Source organism: Gobius niger (genome assembly GCF_951799975.1).
Source record: "Gobius niger genome assembly, chromosome: 8".
Classification (NCBI taxonomy): domain Eukaryota; kingdom Metazoa; phylum Chordata; class Actinopteri; order Gobiiformes; family Gobiidae; genus Gobius; species Gobius niger.
In genome coordinates this window covers 6,663,069-6,682,768 of record NC_136859.1, presented here as the reverse complement: position 1 = coordinate 6,682,768, position 19,700 = coordinate 6,663,069, and the positions used below count along the sequence as shown (strand labels likewise).

Here is a 19,700-nt window from a genome sequence, read left to right as displayed (position 1 = left end):
GCTGCTATGTCAAGGTGTATGTGGTTCACGCGGCAAACCCCTCAAAAAATAATAGTTAACATTTAAATAGAAGTTGGATACTTTCCTCCTGCAAAGGCACTTAAAGTCATGTCTTTATGAACGTGCCCATTTCTTTAAACAGACATTTTTTGTATAAATGACTAACAATTTGGCACTGCGCCTCTCCAACAAACAAAAAACTCGAGTTGGGACTGCCACTATTATGGTTACTATTATTATTAAGGTTGCTCCGATGCCGATGATTTTCCAGGTATCAATATCTGCGAGTACCTAAATCAATTCACCAATAAGTTTTTTTAAGTGTGACTTCCGGGGTTAGCGTAGCTGCTGCACCGTTAGCATTTATCTCCGCTAACCCGGATGTACCGATTTTGGTGAGTATTACTTTTATAGCAGTAGGTACAGCATTTTTGGCTAATGGTCCTGATAAATAAGTATGTTCAGTAACTCTCTGTTGAGTTTCAGAAATATTGATTGTGGTATTAGAGTTTTTTGGAGTTTCTCGCACATCTCGGGACCCGGAGGTAGAGCTGTGACGTCACCACTTAAAAGTATGCCGAGCTGTATTGTTTGAGTAAAGTACACACACACAAATGGTAGCATGTGGCTAATGCTATCGCCCAGAGCAGCTTAAATACAGGCTGTGGAGGCCCTCAAAAAAATTAAAGTAGGCATGTAACACCTTTGATGCTTTTATTTGTCTTTAGAGTGTAAGAAGAACTTTGGCAGAATCAATTTCATTTTACATAATTAGCCATGTGCTTTTGGGGTTAGCATCTTTTTAAAGGCCTCGCTGTTGTTTTTACTTCACACCCCATAGTAAAGGACTTGTACTCGATACCGGCAGCTAATCAGTATTTCTAATGTGCTTTTTTTGAATGTTAAATTTTAGTCTAAGTAAGTAAACTTCTGATGACTGAAGACCTCTGGATGTGAGACTTGATGTGAAATAAAGGCACTCAATGGATTCTGAAATTACACAATTAAAGTGAATGTGTATTTTTCATCAAAACTATAAATATGATGAATATTAGAACTGCTGATCCGAATAGAGCTTAGCACTGCCCGCTCACCTTAAAACCCGCTCTGGTTCCAGAATCACATTAATCTTACCCACAGACCTTTTGAAAATAACAAATGAAGAGCTTTAATGAAAGATACATTGCCTGACGCTCAAATATTTGGTTGCACTGTTTCAATAAACCTCTACAATGTCAAAAGATCCCAGTGTTACATTCATTTGTCACCAAGATCTTTTATTGATGATGGGAGAGTGTGACCACTGCAGCACCTCCCAAAGATTATCAATGGGATTAAGATCTGGACTCTTCTGGCGCTTGTTTAAAGTTTCCGTTATGAAACACGTATCTCAGCAAAGAAGTATTGTGATATATTGCACAACACTTAGTTATCTGAAACTTAATAAACTCGTAAGTTATAAAGTTAGACATTTTGTTATATATTTTAAACTCTAAATGTTTTTAATATTTTCTTTCAGGCTATGATCAGTACTTTTACTTCGGGAAACGGAGTGGGTTTCAGGGTGGGCGGGGCTTCTGAACAGCATTGTAAACACACTAAATCCTGTCACTGTAATTACTGTACTCTGCGATTCTAAGGCTCTAACGTTTCATTCAGACATTCAAGTCCTTCTTTGGTCTGCTCTTCCTGGCTCACTTTATGAAGGCTTTGAAAAAAAATAAAATCACTTCTCAGCTCCACGTGGGATCATACTGAGTCCATCCAGCAGGTGGCGCCAAGTAAACCCTCTGTCCTCTGTAGATGAAGCTGACCACGCCTCTGTATCCAGCTCGGGGCACGCCGGACTTCAGGTCCTCCATGACGCCCAGGTTTTTGGCCATTATTTTGAAGGCGTCTTTGCTGGAGTACTGCAGCCGGAACGGGCCCTCTCCTTTAAGTTTGCCCTGCTTCACATCTTCATAGGTCACAATGGGCGCGTTGTACACATTCTTTTCAAAGTTCTGCTTGTACGTCTCCTCTTTCAAGTAACTCAGGTCCAGTTTGGTAAAAGGCACAAATTCACTGTTGAGCTTTATGAATTTTAAGTATTTGTCGAAGAACTGTCCGAGGCTGACTCCTTGTCGCCCGAAGGTTATGGTCCGGGAGATTTCAGGGCGGATGCAGGCGCGTTTTTTACGCTGCTCCGGCTGCCGAATCCAGTCGTCCCAGAAGGAGGCGGGCCACTTGGGTTCAAGCTCCTCCCACAGGTCCTTTAGGAGCATCCAGCCCAGGCCGGGGAAGAAGTCCGTGCGGTAGAGGAGGCTGGGTTGCCCCGGGTCCACGTAGCCATCACGCCCATTGTCGTTCCAGGCGGAGACGCACCACAGGCTGGGGTCGGAGCGGAGCAGGGGGTGCAGCGCGCGGAAGTACTCGAAGAAGTCTGGGGCCACCTGTAGGAGACACACGGGCATGACCATTTGAAATGGAAGTACATGTTTTTTTTTGTCAAACTGTTTCAAAACAAGACTATATTATACAAATCAGCACTAAAAATGAGCTTGTGCAGATATGTTGAGCTATTCATTTTTGTTCGACACCCTGTTAGCAAAAAAAAAAGTATAAATCTCAGTCAGATCAAGACCTCAGTGAATTTGCGATAAATGATGACTTCTTGCGATATGGACATTGTGTCACCTAATTCTGCGATAATGATAATTTGGCAATATGTTATGCAGTGCAGAATTTTGCAGCTGAGAAGCATTACCCCACAGACACTTGGGGCCACCTGGTGGAGACACGGATGGACAGAAATGAGTGAGAAACTCTTCTCTATGGCCCTTAGGCCGGGGAGCTGCAGTGCTGTAATAGCACCACCTGGTGGCCAGGGGCGACTCCAAAAGACACTTGGTAGACAGGATTCTAATGGGACTTCAGATTCAGATTCAGATGATTCAGATTCAGATTCAGATTCATTTATTGGCCATTTGCAGTTTGAAAAACCACATTGGAAAAAAATGTGCAAAGAGCTCAATGTGCGATATGTAAAACAAGTAAAAAGACACAATATAAAAAACAGAACAAACAAACAATGCCACATTAAAAGCCTAAGGGCAAAACATTGTACAATAAAAGTCCACACCGATAAATATAATAGAAGTGCCTGTTTAAAGTGCCTTGTTTAAAGTGATCACAGCTTGAGGAAAGAAACTGTTCATAAGTCGATCAGTAGAACATATGATGGAGCGATACCTTCTCCCTGAAGGAAGCATCTCAAAAAAGGCCTTAGCAGGGTGGCCTGAGGCATCATTTGCAAGTTTTAAAGCTCGATTCAGTAGTCGAGTTTTATATGTGGCCTCCAGGAGCGGCAAAGTGCAGCCAATGGTCCTGCTGGCTGAGCGAACCACTTTGTTCAAATCCTTCTTCTCTTTCAGAGTGAGATTACCAAACCACACAGTAATACAACTGGTCAGGACACTCTCAATTACACAATAAAAGTTCAGAAGAATCCTAGTATTTTGGGTAAACTCTCGAAGTCTGCGTAAAAAGAAGAGGCGCTGTCTCGCTTTCTTAGCAGTGTTCATCATATGTGAGCTCCAGTTCAAGTCATGAGAAAGAGTCACACCCAAGAATTTACATTTCTCAACAATCTGCACATCAGAATCTTGGATAGTAATAGGCAACTGATTCCTATTGTGACAAAAATCAATAACAAGTTCACACGTTTTTGCAGTGTTCAAAAGTAGGTTGTTTTCTCTACTCCACTGAACAACATTCTCCACCTCCTCACGATAATGAGACTCATCATTTGAACTGATCAGCCCAATGATGGTCGTATCGTCAGCATATTTGATGATCACATTTTTATCATGAGATGCGACAAGGTCATGAGTATACAGTGTGAACAGCAGGGGGCTCAAAATACACCCCTGCGGGGAACCAGTGCTAACGAACAGCTCATCAGAAACACAACCATTGATTTTGACCCTTTGTGGTCGACAAGTCAGAAAATTAAAAATCCAATTATAAATGGCATTATCGAGGCCCAAGAACGGCTTAAAAGCCTGGTTCCAAAGAGCCTTTCTTTTTCTAAAAAAATGCTATGATCATGTGACAACGCTGTGAAATATTTTTAACCACGATGGTTTTTGTATATCAGCCCGAAAAAGTGGAAGCCTTTTCAGTGCATTGACTGTTAATCAAGGGCGCACTCACACTTGACATCCGAACCGTGCCACTCTCTAGCTCGTTTGAGGAAAGGCCTGGATGCCCCGAACGGCCCGCGCTCACACTTACACAAACGAACCGAGCCGTGGCCGAACACGAGGAGTTGTTTACAAGTGTACGTGAGCAGCAGCAGCGCAACATAATGCGGAAGAAAAAAAAAACCTAAACAGCTGCATGAAATAATGTCTACTTTGAGCCCTGTCAAATCTCTTCACTCACTTTTCTTTGCATTTTACTACAGTTTAACAAAAAGGGCTATGGTGAATATAATAATCGATTTTAATAAAGCAGAGAAATAGAGAAGTGCGCGTCCCTCTGTCCCGCTCAGCTGAGGCGGGGGGTGGAGCAGCACCTGCCGCTCTGAGCCTTTCTTTGGAGTCATATACAGCCTTCAAAAAAGGCTACGAGAACAGAAGATATGACGCTCAGTTTATGTCATTCATTGCTGCTTCAGCCACTGGTGTTGGTGTGTCCTGGAAGTCTACGCTCTACGTTACGACAAAGCACTGAACACGAACGAAACGCGAACGCGCACCAAAATCACAAGCGATAAAAGCACCCGCAGGTTTTATCTGTCCGACTAAAGCCTGCGGCCAAACCGGGCGGGTACAGTAGCAGAGAGGGCGGGAGAAGCGCAGCCGCTCCCGTAAAGTCAGCCCGAGGCGTGCGTGAAGCGGCCAGGGGGTTGGGCGTGAGCGGTCGGGGAGACGAGAGCGAGGCAGCCGCTGCTCTGTTTGATAAATACAGCCTTTTCTCACTGTTTAGTGTGACAAATGCACCCGCCCCCACAACCGCCACTTGTATCCGTGCGTGTGCGCAAACACGAGCAACCGAGCCGCGCTCTGGCCCACCTCCTCTAAGCGGGCCAAAGTCCGGAACCGAGTCCGACTCGGGCACGGATTGATTGCACTCACACTACACAAACGAACCACGCAGAAGGGGCTTCCAGCGCTTGGGCGCGGTTCGGATGGACAAGTGTGAGTGCGCCCCAAGATCTGGAGCTCTGTGGAGGTTCCGCCCACCCCGCGAGCATGTGGCTTCCCGCCTTTTTGCCCTTTTAAGGAACAGGCGTCGTAGGAGGAGATTGAGAAGCCATGTAAGTTTCTCAGACGACTCGGGACCATTACTATGAAAGGGACTGAATAGGTAATCATCTATCTCTAATTATTATATCCATGTTGGAGAGGTGTTTAGCGGGCAGCCACTTCTTGGTTAGTCAGCCCTGGAGCCCTGAAAAAAGCTTTAATTATTCTATTTTCAGGTTTCTGGTAGGTTTTCTGGATTGCATATATGCAGAACCATGGAGACGGTTTAATCAGCACTGTAACCCTACTAGAAACCCTAAAAACAATTGATCATGAGGTGTCTTAGGGGCCAAGTTTTTTGTTTTGTTTTTTACTTAAAAAGTTGCACAGTGCACCTTTAACTTGCTGATAGATTAAAGCCGATTACTACAAAAACAAAAATACATACACAAAAAAAGGAAAATAAGAATCATTTGTCAATTCATTCAGTGAATTAGCGAGTAAGTATGAAGAAATATAATGTTTTCTAAGTGAAAATAGTCCTGAAGAAAGAAGTGCATTTAGCTGTGGTTTGAAATACCTTGACAGCCCATAGGCCTAGCATACCATTTTAGTTTAGTTTAGTTTATTGAAAGGACAGTGAGCAGCTACATTAAAAAGATTTAGATTTACCAGATGTATGCTAATTTCCATCTGTAGGGTGTGTTAACTCTTGGTTTCATCAGGAATGATAAGTTATAAATTGACCAGAAGGCAACTCCACTGCTCTTTGTACAATTATATTATTGTGCAGTTTTTACTGAATCTCCCAAAACACTTTTTACTGTTAAATGTGTGCGTTTGTTTGTGTTAAACTACAGCTGTGTTTCAAAGTGTGGTCATAGTATTGATTCTAAAGTTTTTTGTTTTGAAGTTACTACAGACCTTCACCACAAGGGGTCACCAGGGTGCAACTTTATAATGGCAAAAAGATCAAGGTCAGATAATCCACTAGGCCTTAATCAAGTCAAATCCTTCCCGAATATATTTTGTTTATTTGATTGAATCTAAAATTAATGAATACATAGAACTTTTCTTTATTGAAATTTATCCAAACCTACAAAATGTGTTTATAACCACTTATTCTTACAGAGCTATTACTTGTAAAACATCAGTGCTGTGGTCTCACCTCCAGGTCGTCCTCCACGATCACCACGGCCGAGTGCCCCAGCGTCCTGAAGACCTGGTTCAGAGCCCAGCGATAGTGTCTGGAGATCTTATAGTACCCCTGGAACTTCTTATGCTCCGGTCGGACGGGGATGTCGCGCAGGTCTGGCTGCTTCAGGTGAGTCACTTTGTCTCCATAGCTCTGGATCACGGCCGCGGTGTCCTGGTGCCCACAGTCCTGAGAGAGAAAAACACTTCCTTTACAGTTGTGCTCAAAAGTTTACATATCCTGGCTGATTTGTTGATTTTTTTGGGGGGGGAGGTAATTTTTTAGAGAACATGAATGATGACAAGTCGCGTCAGGAGCAAAGAATCCATTGGAGGAAATAATAATAAAAATTAAACTAGCACAAAGATTTCGAATACCTGTGACACGATGATGGGGTAGAGCGTCTCCGAAGGCCGGTACTGCAGTAGTTTGTCCAGGCAGCGGCGCACAGTGACGCGGTTACAGGCCATGACCAGCACCGGGATCACAGCCGGAGCTGAGGGGGCGGCGCCGCTGAGGTTAGATGTTCTGCGCGGGAACAGCTGCTGCTGAGGAGGAAAGAGAACAAACGTGACAACAGGTCCACAAAAGCCTTTATCTCTTGTAGTGGCATGTTTGGCTGTAAAGGGAAGATTTGGGTGTGACAAATCTTTGCCTGAGCAGAGGTTTGTTTTAAAAGGTCTTTCTTGTCTATGTTTATGAATCATAACAGAAAGAGCTTTATGTTTCACCGAGGACAAAAATCCAAGTATCACATTGCTACGTAAAGGCCATTTCTGATCATTTTAAGCAAAAAAATAGTGACCTATTTTGGGCATGAACATCAATAAAAAAGCTGAAAGCACTGATCATCCCAGAACCCAACAGATCTCTTGAGCCGAGAGTAAAATCCAATGTAAAACTGAATTAAGCCGTTTCCCACAGCACCACACCTGATGCAACGACTTTGCCGTCAACAAAACATGTCACCACTTGACAATACTCACACAGGTTTCGTTCCATCCCATAAAACAGCACGAAGTGTACTGTTCGAAACTCTGACTTAATTCCAGAAAGTGAATAATCCTTGTTTTGATGCCTACACAGCATGCATACTAATAAAAGTATAAAACACACAGAGCCTATTGCAGCGTGGGAGGAAAAATATAGCAGCATAATTGGCCTTGATAATAAACAGTTGATTTTGGCAGCACTCGTATTAGTTTAGTCTTTAGGACAAAAGTGCTTTTTTAGTCTTTGTCAGATTTTAGTCATTTCTATATGTGAAAATCATAAAGGCTTTAGTCTGTTTCCGTTAAACAAAAACTGTACAAATTTACAGAACCGGTAAAAAGTTTGGAAACATGTTTTTTTATGTATTGCTTTTTCTTTTATTTCAAGACTATTTTCATTGTAGATTCTCACTGAACACATTTGAAATGATCTTTTAAACAGATGAAGTTGAAATAGATTCTTCAAAATAGCCACATTATTCTTGATTACTTGGGGTGTAACGGTTCAGTTCACGGTGCAGGACCCACAGTTCGGTGCATCGCGGTGCAAGTACAAATTAAAAAAAGTAATAAGCCTAATTAAAGCCTAATAAAATAAAATAGCCTAAATGTTCATCATTAGACAGTGTTTCTAATCTCAAAATAAAATTGGCAATGCTTTGAAAGCTGCTTTATAATAAAATGTGCCTCTGCAATACAAAACAAAATGGTTGTGTTTTTACAATAACTAAAAAACAAACAAACCATGTGCTTATTAAGTGATAAGTTTCGCTTTCTGCTTCGTGACACTTTTGACATTTTCTCAATGAGCTTCATGATGTTGTCACCAGAAATGGCTTTGACTTCAACCAGATTATTCATGTCAAAAAAATGAAATGTTTAGTTTTGGCCCCAACTCATTTCTAGCTGTCCCAATCCCTCTTGCACACCCGAATTGTTCAAGCAAATTAATTATATGCACATTTCATGCCCGTGTACAACTTTGAGAAGTTGCAAAGTTAAACAGGGGGGGTCACCTCCAAAATAAATTGCACTCATTTAGATTCTACTTCTATTTTCCATGGCTCAATGAAAATTTGGGTCAAGGCAATGCAACAAGATCCGTTTTTGTTCACATTCTGTGATTGCAAATATAAATGCCGAGCTTTCAGGGACGACTTTATGAAGCTCAATGAGAAAATGGCAAGAATAAAGAGTGGCAATTTTTAATAATTTAAAATATAACACATATTATTTCATCCTTTTATTTGTTTCCTGCTAAATCCCCTGTGATCATTCATAGTTTAATGTCTTCAATGAGAATAATACAATGTAAATAGTGATGAAAATACATTAAAGCCAATACATGAAAAGTGTTTGCAAACTTTTTACCGGTACTGTAGGTCGCATCAAGCACAGATTACTCCACAAGAGGCACAAATGTGAAGATTGTGAACAGGGCTTTTCCCAACAGTGATATGTAATTAATCCTGAGAAAAGGTAAAGTCCGAATGACATTGCTGTCAGCTGAACTCAAAACTACACCAAATACTTGTCATATCTACCAGTTTTTGGTTCTTGATCTCCAGCAGGATGTTCTTCTGCCGCTCCAGCTCGGCCTCAAAGGCGTCCGCCATCTTCAGCACGTCTTGGACCACGTCGCCCGCGGGCATCACTTCCAGCTCTCGGCCCGGGTTCTCGACCTGCGGAGCGGTGTCCCGGTTCCAGAGCAGCAGGACCAAGACCGCGTTCCACGAGACGAACAGGAAGGTCCCGAAAAGGATCACCGAACGTTTCCGGAACATTGCACAGAGAGGAGTCACTCAGGCTTTCCAATTGGGAGGGTATTATAGGCATTTAGTTTTGGAATCAGCACCAAATTTCACTTTTTGGATACATTTTGACACATTTAAACGCCTGATTGACACTACAAGGCTATATCTTGAAAAGAAAAGAGCTCCAATTGTCTTTTATACTTTTATAAAGTGTTTTTAGCTGCACTTCCAATGAACAAGTTGGTGGAACTCTACTGCGTTTATTTGCAAAGTGCTTCAAAGTCGAACAGAGTAATTCTACATAGGTGTATAAGTGAGTGGAAACTATATTACTTTGTTGAAAATAGGAACGGGATATGGGAGGGCCGGTCTGTTATTTGTCATAGAAACATGATACTGTAGGCGAGTGTCAAAGGGAGAATCCGGTTATTTGGGAAGGCAATGCGGATGTGGGAGGAGACTGAAGAAGGCGGGGAGCATTTTGGATGGAGGATAGACACTCCTTAAAATGACAATCGCATCGAGTCTGGAAAAGAGGAAAAAGAGAAAAACATGGGAAATTAGACATTTGGTGGCAAAAAGTAAAAAAAAAAAACCCTGTGATTTGTACAATAAATTTATCCTCTTAACCACGGCCTTAACCGAGCACATTTTCTCCAGTTCGGTAAATGTATCCACGAACATGTACAAGCTTTACAGGCGTTTTCACTGTTAAGTTCATAGGGAAAGTTCCAGAGAGCCAGGGAAGCCCCCACTCCCCTGTGCTCACGTTTGTGCATTAAACATCAGTGGCAGGACGGGTCATTTTAAAGAAAATAAGTGACTCGGAAAGATTGTGGACTTGAGGGTGACTTGGACCCACAAAATTGTAACTCCAGTCCAGGCATGAAGCAAAAACATGATGGGTGACTGACTGTCTTCACTCAGAATAGTACCACATATCTTTTCAGGCTTGAAAACTAGTACATCTACTTTACATTTTATCCAATATAGAAGTCATAGCATGGAAATCTTGATGCTCACACCTCTACTTATATGTTATATAATTATTATTTACTTTCTTTTTCCCTAATTTGATATTTACAACATTTAAAGAAAACAGTAGAAAGCCTGCAGTAGCCTTGAGTGGCCAATAGGTCTTTCCTGTAGACTTCGATCACACTGTCTCCACTTGTTTATTGTTTTATTTTTTATTATTTTTTGGTTCTTCTGGAGTATACTTTGAGCATCATTCTCTCTGTGTCCTCGCATGACTGACTAGGGATATTTAGGGCTTATACAAACTGTTCCTAAAACAGGTGCAGCCGGTTTCACTCCACACTCTCAATATCAATATCTTACCGAGAAACAACTGGGCTGCAAAGATTGAAGCCCCTGAAACTACTGCGAGCAAAACAAACTTTGTAGAATGTGTCCGAAAGCTCCACATTGCACTTTTTACTGTGGGAAATTCATAATTGAGCTAGAAATACTGCGTGCACTTATCAGATGTTGAGATTTTACAGACTAAAAAGGATTCACAATGTTTTATGGCTTCTGTTCATGATGTACAACGCTAAAAGGCACTTTTTTTTTAACAGATGTGATTGCAAAATAAGAATGCTGTCAAAGTACATGTATACATATAAGCATATTCACATTTTTAAGGCCAGGAGGGAGACGTTGAACCAAAACAAAATGAACATAAAAAAGAAAAGAAGGAAATACAGAAAATAAAGTAATAGAGTCATACAGAATAGATCAAGACAGAAAAGGGGGATTTTGAAACAATACATTATGATACAGGATGATATAAAGGTAGCATTTACTGTGTTAACATGTGGTATTTACAGAATGCGTTATGGGCTTCGATGGCTTTTTGATTAGCCACAGTCTTTATTGTTTTAAGATAGTGATTGAGTTTGTTTATAAAATGATGTCCATTTGGCTTTGTTTGTGCCCACTTAGTTTTATGAATATGATATTTGGACAGCTGGATGATAATCTGAATGAGAATCAGAAGGGAAAGGTCTTTGGGAATATTTGAATTATCAAAATAAAACATGTCGTCACTCTCCTGGAGGCTGATCACATGGCCAGTTTTGTTCTGGATAAGTTGTTGTACGTGTAACCATAGGTTGTGACTGTATGTGCAGTGATAAAACAGGTGGATGATGGTTTCTTCTTCAGTTTGACAGAAGTTGCATTTATAATCTATGTCGAGTTTGAATCTTTCAAGTGTTTTTTTTTTTTAGCAGGGTATACGTTATGTAGGATTTTATATGAGATTTCTTTGACTTTATTATAGATGCACAGCTTCTCACCAACCAGCCAAGCCCTGCTCCAGTCTACTTCCCCAAATACTGAGCTCCAGTGCAACGTTGCTATCGGTCTCTGCACAGGTTGGATGAGGTTTCTGATGTATTTATTTAAAAATGACTAACCGGCTTTAAAGTGATCATCTGTAAGCTGATATTTTTTACTAATTAAATAGATTACATATAATTGACCAACTAGGCCTGCAATTTGGCGTAACATAAGTAATAATATAATAAAAACAATGTTTTTTCTAAAGTCCCTCCGTTTGCTGATCTCTGCAAAGTGCCATCACTTTGACCAATGAGACGAGCTTTCCTGGGACCCAGCCGGTCAGGTTTGATCACGAGGGGACGGGGAGGGAACTTGATCATTTACTTTCAAAATCTTTTTCTGCCTCTCCTCATCTTGTCATCTTGCAAACAAGGAGTGGCTCCAATCGCTCCCCATTTTGCAATTTTACAGACCCATCTTATCACATCAAATAAGTGTGCAGGTCATGGGTTTTAAAGAAAAATGTTAAGACATTGTGCAAATTCAATGATTCAATGATGATGATGTACTTGCGTTACATGCATCTCTTGCTATAACCACTAGGGCTGGGATGATAATACTTTTGTCATGATCCGATACGTGTCACGATACTCGGGCCGATCTGACTGCGATACAGCGAGTATGATAAGTTATATGTTTACTTTAAAATGTGTAATGTGTCCAAAATGTTTAAACCAAATGCCATTTGACATTTGTTGTTAATAAGTGTTAAAAGTGCACACAAAATGTAACAAAGTGATGTTACTGGAAAACAATGGAGTGCAGTATAAAAATGTCTCCAAACACAAGTATTGAAAGTATTGTGATATTTGATACAGTATCAATACTTAGTGTTGCAGCAAAAAGTAGTACGATATTTTGCGATATTTTGTCCCAGCCCTAGTAACAATGCCACCAAGACGTTCCAGGTCTGACTGGAAAGGACTTGACCCAAAGCATCTCAAAGGAGGGGGCTTTACTGAAACAGCACCAGGAACAGCAAAGGGTTCCTGCGGAGCGAAAAAGCTTAGCGTTTTCATATGTCATTTGACTAATTCTGCGATGCAAATCTATGTGGCCTCACTTCTGCCTCATGTAAATCCCCCCTTTCCTCTGACACATGCGAGCTGGAGCCGGTTTCACTTCTGTCATTTTAACCTGATAAAAGTATTTCAAAGCAACCCACTCTAAAACACGACAATCAGAGAGAGTCCCACTTCTCAGCATTGTAGACGAGTGCAGACATCCGGGCTCATTAATAGTGAATAAGGAACTGTGCAGATGCATTTGCTTAACCACAAACTGGTTTTGCCATTGTGGTTATCATTTAACGGGGAGTCAACATCAGCGCTAGCGTCATGCGCACGTCACTATATGTTAGTGATCTATGTCACCAACAAAAGCAGCATTCAAGATTGAGTTCACATTTCAAACATAACACGAGAAGACTGTAGTTAACAAATGCAAAAAACACACATGCTTATCAGAACGTTTTTGTACAACTATGAACTTACGGAGGTTACCGCCTGTTAATCCCCTCGAGGGTTTTCAGTAACCTTTCATCATATTAGTGAAACCAGATGCAATCATGCTATTTTTTTACTATGTGAAAATAAATCAAGATCAGCTTTTATACCACAACCCTCTGAAGACTAGGGTTGCAAATAATAATGTTAATTGTATTATTTGGGGGGGGTGTTTTTTTTTTTTTCACTCATCAAATAAAGAGACATTAAACATTTGATAGCATATTATGTTACAAAACAAAACAACTTTTTTAAGCTTTAAAAATGGCTTCTGTCAAAAACATTCCAGGACTACCGTTTCACTTCTCACAGTTTTGATATGGCTCATTTTGGGGGGTTTTCTTCTTCAGAGGAAACACTACAATCTTTATCTGTGTTATAAAGGAGTCGCTCGCTTGTGGTTTGTAGAAACACAAAGCTTGTTTTCCCCACGTCAGTAGGAGCATAATGTCATCTGCAATTTTAGATTCTACTCAGAGATCATTTTCCTTTGCTTTAGTAATGTAATGTTTCAAGGCTTTTTTCCGATATTCACCCAGTTTGGACATTAATCCAATATCTATTTTCGAACCACATAAGGGCTGGTTCAGTCCTGATTTAGGCTTGAATTTATGAACTGGTACTTGGGAAAAAAATAATTTGAGAATCTCTGCGCTATGTCAGCTCCAAAGACATTTTCTAGAGCCTCAATGGGCTATAAGCACGCGAGCATCACATGACTCCAAGTGGATCCTCAGGAGGCACTGCTCTTCCTGCCTCCGTTACTTCCCAATGTTATAGAAATCTGGACCATTAGCTGCCTCTCATCATGATGTTTAATGGACATTTGACCGCTACACACAGTGACTTATATTCATTTGTTCCTTCTAGATAACCAGTCATGTAATCTATGGAGATGTCCTTGTCCATGACGTCTCGTGTATCTCAACAATTTAAGACTACTTTGACCTGCTACACCACTCTGATCGTATGGTCTTATACACAGTCTGTTTGTAGAAATACTCTGTCCTGGCTCTGGACCAATAGCACACCTTTACAACCTATGCAGAATGTCTCACCATATGCCTATGTCAAATAAACCGGCACGCTAAATCCAAGACAACTTCTCTCCAGTTTTCATTCTGAGTTAGCAGCCAGCGCGTTGTCCAAAAAATCAAATAGCTCAAAATTAGATGGCAGGCAGTGAGATACTGGTGGACAGTCACGGAAACACAGGAGCAAAGATTTCACTGGAGGAAACTTCCTGCTCATCGTGTTGTTTTTTGTCTTGAAGCTAAACCCAACACTAAATAAAGATGAAAATAGTGCCAACATTTTGAACGAGCTGCTCCAAAAAGAATCGTTCTGGCTTTAGTATCAATACTTTTTAGTTGTTTCATTTTTGTGGTGTTTTTTTGATACTAGCCGTTAGCTCCAAGATAAAAAGTAGTTTCCTGCTTCCAGTGTTTATATCCAACGTACTGTTTTTATCACATGGCCAGTGACTTCTTATCAGTATCTTTCAGTCCGGGATGTTTTCTGGAACTATTTGTTGATTTGTGCAGAAGTCAGGGCATTGCTAATCTTTATTGGGAAAATAGTAAGAGGAAGGACAGAGTCTTGTGTCCTTCGCGTGCATAGAGCCTATTATGCATATGTCCACTTTATAATAAAAATCCTAAATGTACTTTCTGTAATAAAAACGCTTCTCTCAGCTCATGATGATGTGTTTCGGAGTCTGTGCAGATGCTAGTATTATTATTATTTAGTTATTTCAGCACTAATGGAGACTTGAGGACATTTAGTTTTACTTGTCTGTTCACTTTAGGGATCTTGAGTTTCACCTCGAGGACAAACCATCAGACCGAGCCAAATTCCAGACATTATTTCTAGCCAACAGCAATGAATACTTCGATTCTATGAGCTTTCAATGTGCTACCGGCAAAACATGTGACTGTAAGAAAAACCACACGAGCACAAAGAACAGCAGAGTTAGATGAATGCGGTTTGGAAACAGAAAGACTACGACTTCTGCAAAGGTACTTCAATTTAATTTATGGATCATTTTATTACAATGTTGTCCTTTTTTGTAACTCCTTTCATCACTACTACTACCGGGGTCATCAAGTCTTTTAAGTAGAAATTATCTGGGGGGGTTTTATTGTGATTTTAGCTCTTTCGTTGTTTTTTAAATTCGACAATAATTTGTGTGGAAAATATGGTTATTTACATTACATGACAAATTCAAATCTTATGTGGGTCGCAGATTCTAATTCCAGGGTGACGTTGGGTCCCAATGCCATACTAGTACAGAATCACTGCCCTAAATTAATTGAATGAGAGTTTCCAAAAGTTATAAATTCTAAATCAATCATCCGATAATTTAAGTAGTAGTAAGTAGTAGAAAATGTATATTATTTAGTATAACGTTTAGAAAAGTCCAAATGGCAGAGGCATTTTAAAAGAATATCAGACGAACACCAACTTTTTTAGTTAGAGTTAGAATTATGTCTTGTTACATTATGTACCTACAACATACAAATATATATTATTTCATAGTGCATCTAACCCATAGGTACAATTTATTACACATTGTTACAAAGCTCATTACATTGTACTAAATTTAGTCAGGTACAATGTTTCAAGGTAGTGTAGGAAAGTGTTCCCAAAGATTTTTTTTTTTTGCCACATTGTCCAGCCCTAGTTGTTTCTTTACTGTAACTGAGTTGGGCATCGATACATGGTTTACGATACGATACACGAGAGTCCTTTTATTTCCAAGCTGGTTTTAACTGATCTCTCTGGCAACAAAAGTGGAGCCAATTCAGCTTTCTGATTGGAAAATTATCACAGACAGATAATATTATCTACTTAAAAGACTTGATGACCCTGGTAGTGATTAAAGTAGTAACAACAATGCAATAAAATGGTCCATAAATGAAATTGAAGTACCTTTGTAGAAGTCGTAGTCTTCTTTCGGTTTCCAAACCCCATTCGCCTCGTTTTACTCTGCTGTTCTTTTATTTCCAAGCTGGTTTAACTCAACTCTCTGGCAACAAAAGTGGAGCCAATTCTGCTTTCTGACTGGAAAATGGTCACAGACAGATAATATATGTATGAAATGTACAATGGACAAAACACTCTACATACCCAAGTTTAAAACGGGTGAAAAAAGTAGTTTTTAGCTAATTTTGTTTTAACAACGTTTTTGTGTAACTTTTGCTCTTTTTGAAAAATTGTTCTCAACTCATTCAATACTGGATTAGATGTTGATAATTAATTAGTTGTTTCAGCTCAGCAGGAGTGTGCTAGGCCAAAACATGTATGACGAATAATCATATAGTTTATTACGATTAATTGTGAGTTAAAACTTCATCTTTAGCAGCCCTTTATTTTTATAGTATACACACTGATTGAAGTTTTAAGAATCTGAAGAGTTGTAATTGCTTGATCAACCATAAATAATACCTACCTCTCTTATACACTTAATTTTATCACATCTTAAATCATTAACGTGGTGTTTACATGGCTGTGTGTAAAGTTTGTTGCCCTATCCTCAAATGTCCCAAAGGTCGCGTTTGATCCTGGGCTGTGGCCGATCCAACACGATATAAGCCGGGGGGAACGGGATAAAGTCATACAGTGGATACATATCATTACCAAGGCGATTTCTTTATTTTGTGGATAATGTTATTGGGGTAAATAATACGACGAGCTCGCGCCAGCCGTTTCTCCGTCAGTCACGCTTCAGCCGTTGATCGATATTTCGCTCACCTGTGGCAGCAACGGCTCGGATCAGACTTTCACCGGACAAAATACAACTTGAAAACGGGCTAATTTCACCTGATAAACACGCGAAGGTTCAAACATGTGTCCAGTATTACGAAAGAAAACCAGACGAACCAGCTCCCCCTTACCCAGACAGCAGCAGCAGCAGCGAGCACCACTTCTCCTCCTCACAGTCTTCGCTTTTCGGACATTTTTCTTCGCCGTTTCCTCACGATGACAGCCGCCTCAAACGCAGCGAGCTCCAGTCCGAGCCTCGGCAGACGTGTCCGGAGGAAGAAGTCGATTCAGGGGAAGTTTTTTCTGGGGTTTTGTATCGACAGCAGACTGACTGAAGGAAGGGGAGGAAGAGGAGACGACACGGGGAAGGAGAGGCGAAAAAGTAACACGACAACTTCCGGGATGTGGGAGGGGAAGTCCCGCCCCCCAGCTGTCAAATGGAAGGCTAATCAAGGCTAATGTTTTTACAAGTTTGCTCTAAATTTGTAGTTTCGTGTGGAACTAGCGCTTTATGTGTAAAATCATGTTGAATTTCTGGGACAAATCGGAGTTTACCATTTCTTCAGTTTGGTTTTACCCAAATCTAAAAGCTTCTTGGAAAAAAAAAGCATAAAAAAACATGACAAAAAAAAGTTGCAACAAATGTGACGAAGAAAAAAGTGACAAAAAAGCGACAAAAAAAGCAACAACAAAGTTTAACTTTCAAGTGAGGTGTTACTTATTTTTTACACTCTATGGGTGTTGAGCTTCATTCACAGTCACTGTCATATAAATGTAACTTTACACAAAATGATTTGATAAACACAGCAGGTAGACACACACCACTGTAGATTTGCATACTTTTGTGTAGGCCTAATAATAAAATAAAATTTCAGACATACTAAAACATGCAGGAGCACCCTTGTATTTTTCAAATATCTAACTTTGGTGCTCTTCAATGCAGGGATCAGCAATTGACTTTAAAAAGATACAAAACTGAGGCCTATATGGCTGAAACGCCTAGGCAATGTTTTAATCTAATGGCCATGCTGCAATAAAGGCCTTTTACCAGCACTTTTTCTTTGGGTGCCTCAGTTTTGTATCTTTTTAAAAAAAAGATACAAAACATATTTGCATCTGTCATGTTTGTCATGTGTTGTGCACTCATTTTATTAAGTAATTTAACATGTTTGTTGTTGTTTTTCTTCTTTCGTTTTCACACTACTAAACATAATAACAAGACACTGTACAAAATACTAACACTGTGTAGAAATGACTCTTGTAAAACTTACCTTACTTAACTTACCTTTGTTTATCATGGACGTGTGAATGTTAATGTACATTATGTGGACCCAGGAAGATCAGTTATGACTGTGCTAATAAATAAAGATATAAATGGCAGCTTTAATTGGTGAAGGTGGACTTCGAGACAGAGGATGGTTGAGCTCCACTGACGTCAGAACTCACTGTGTTTGTTTTACATGTAATGAAACTAATTTTCTATTCAAATGTTATTCAAATGACAGGGCATGAAGAGACAAACATGTGGATGTGTTTTTGCGTTGTAGTTCTTAATCTGTCATCTGTACTGGGTTGTTTAGTGTTGTAGCCATTTCGTCGCTCACCTCAAAAGGCTTCATCAGCAGCTAATACAATTATGGCCGAAGGGAGGGGTTTATTTTGCTATTGGTTCCACATGTCATGTTTTATATTTAAAAAAAAGCGACTTTCAATTGTTAGACTTGTTTACCAGAGTCGAGGGCTGGGTACCGTTGAACAATATCAGTATGGTATTGAAAATAAAAAGTTAAGGTACTACTGGTATCTAGAAAATAAAAGTAGCGAAAGCAGGTACAGAGAAAAAGTAGACATTAGAGTTTTGATGCCTGTTGGGGCAGCAGTAAAGGAAGTTACTGGGTTGTTTCACCTCAAATATATGTTTTATGGTTCTATATGACAAATATTTTTAAAAAAGCAGAGCAGTTTTCCTCTTTCTAAATTCTCACTCTCAGCTGTTAAACAGCTCAATCCTGTTTCATATTTCTGAATGAGAATAAATGAGCTGAGTTTGCTTTTTTCAGGCTCACTGCTGCAATGCTTTTACACCACCAGATGGCGCCTATGAGCCTACCAGCACAGTGTGATACAGTGTGACGCTATTTTGACAGTGTGTGACACACACGATGAGGTATCATTAACCCATCACTAAAGTTTAATGCAAATGAATGTGGTTTGTATGATTCATTAAGGAGTATGCTCAGCTGTTACTTCCGACAACTCCAAAACAATCTGATAACAATCAAACTCTTAACCCCCATCAGAACCGAGCACAACCGAAAGCTTAAAAGAAAGAATCAAAACAAAATTGTGACGAAAATGTTGCAAAGGAGCAACAAAAACGTGATGAAAATTCAACAAAAATGCAGCAAAAGAGCAGCAAAAAAGCAACTAAAAAAGTGACAAAAATTTCACAAAAACATGAAGAAAACGCAGCAACAACGCGACGAAAAAGTTACAATCACTTTTGTAGGTCTTAGATTTCAAATGAGGCCTTTCTCTGCTGCTCTCCAATCAAGAAGCTTGTCCTCGGTTCAGGCGGGGTAAGAGGTTAAAGCCAGCCAGGGTATGTAGAATTGTTTGTATATATGTCACACATATGCTCACACCAGCCGATTTTACTCATAACAATTGTAATGTTGATTTATATACAACTGCAAACATTTAACGTGATTTAAAAGCTTCTTATGTTCACATTTTTTGTTTTGGTTCTTGAGACTGACATCGAATCAGACGAGCCCTGCACTTTGGGTTGCCAGATCCTACAGATCCTATGGCTAAAGCTCGTTTTCAATAAACCTAAATATGACTCTTTCTGATCACTCATTACCAATGCCCTGTCCCCCAGCAGGTCCCACAACTAGCTCTGGGGC

General features: G+C 40.0%; 1 protein-coding gene across 1 annotated transcript; it reads right to left on the bottom strand.

Moving 5' to 3' along the window:
* Positions 1-1,523: 1,523 nt before the first annotated feature.
* On the bottom strand, positions 1,524-17,185 carry mgat1a (alpha-1,3-mannosyl-glycoprotein 2-beta-N-acetylglucosaminyltransferase a). The gene is made up of 5 exons (XM_079562012.1): positions 16,929-17,185; positions 8,963-9,698; positions 6,804-6,974; positions 6,400-6,615; positions 1,524-2,432 (listed from the first exon to the last, which is right to left on the bottom strand). The coding sequence occupies exons 2-5, from the start codon at positions 9,200-9,202 to the stop codon at positions 1,734-1,736; spliced, it is 1,326 nt and encodes a 441-aa protein (XP_079418138.1). The 5' UTR covers positions 9,203-9,698; positions 16,929-17,185; the 3' UTR covers positions 1,524-1,733.
* Positions 17,186-19,700: the final 2,515 nt, after the last annotated feature.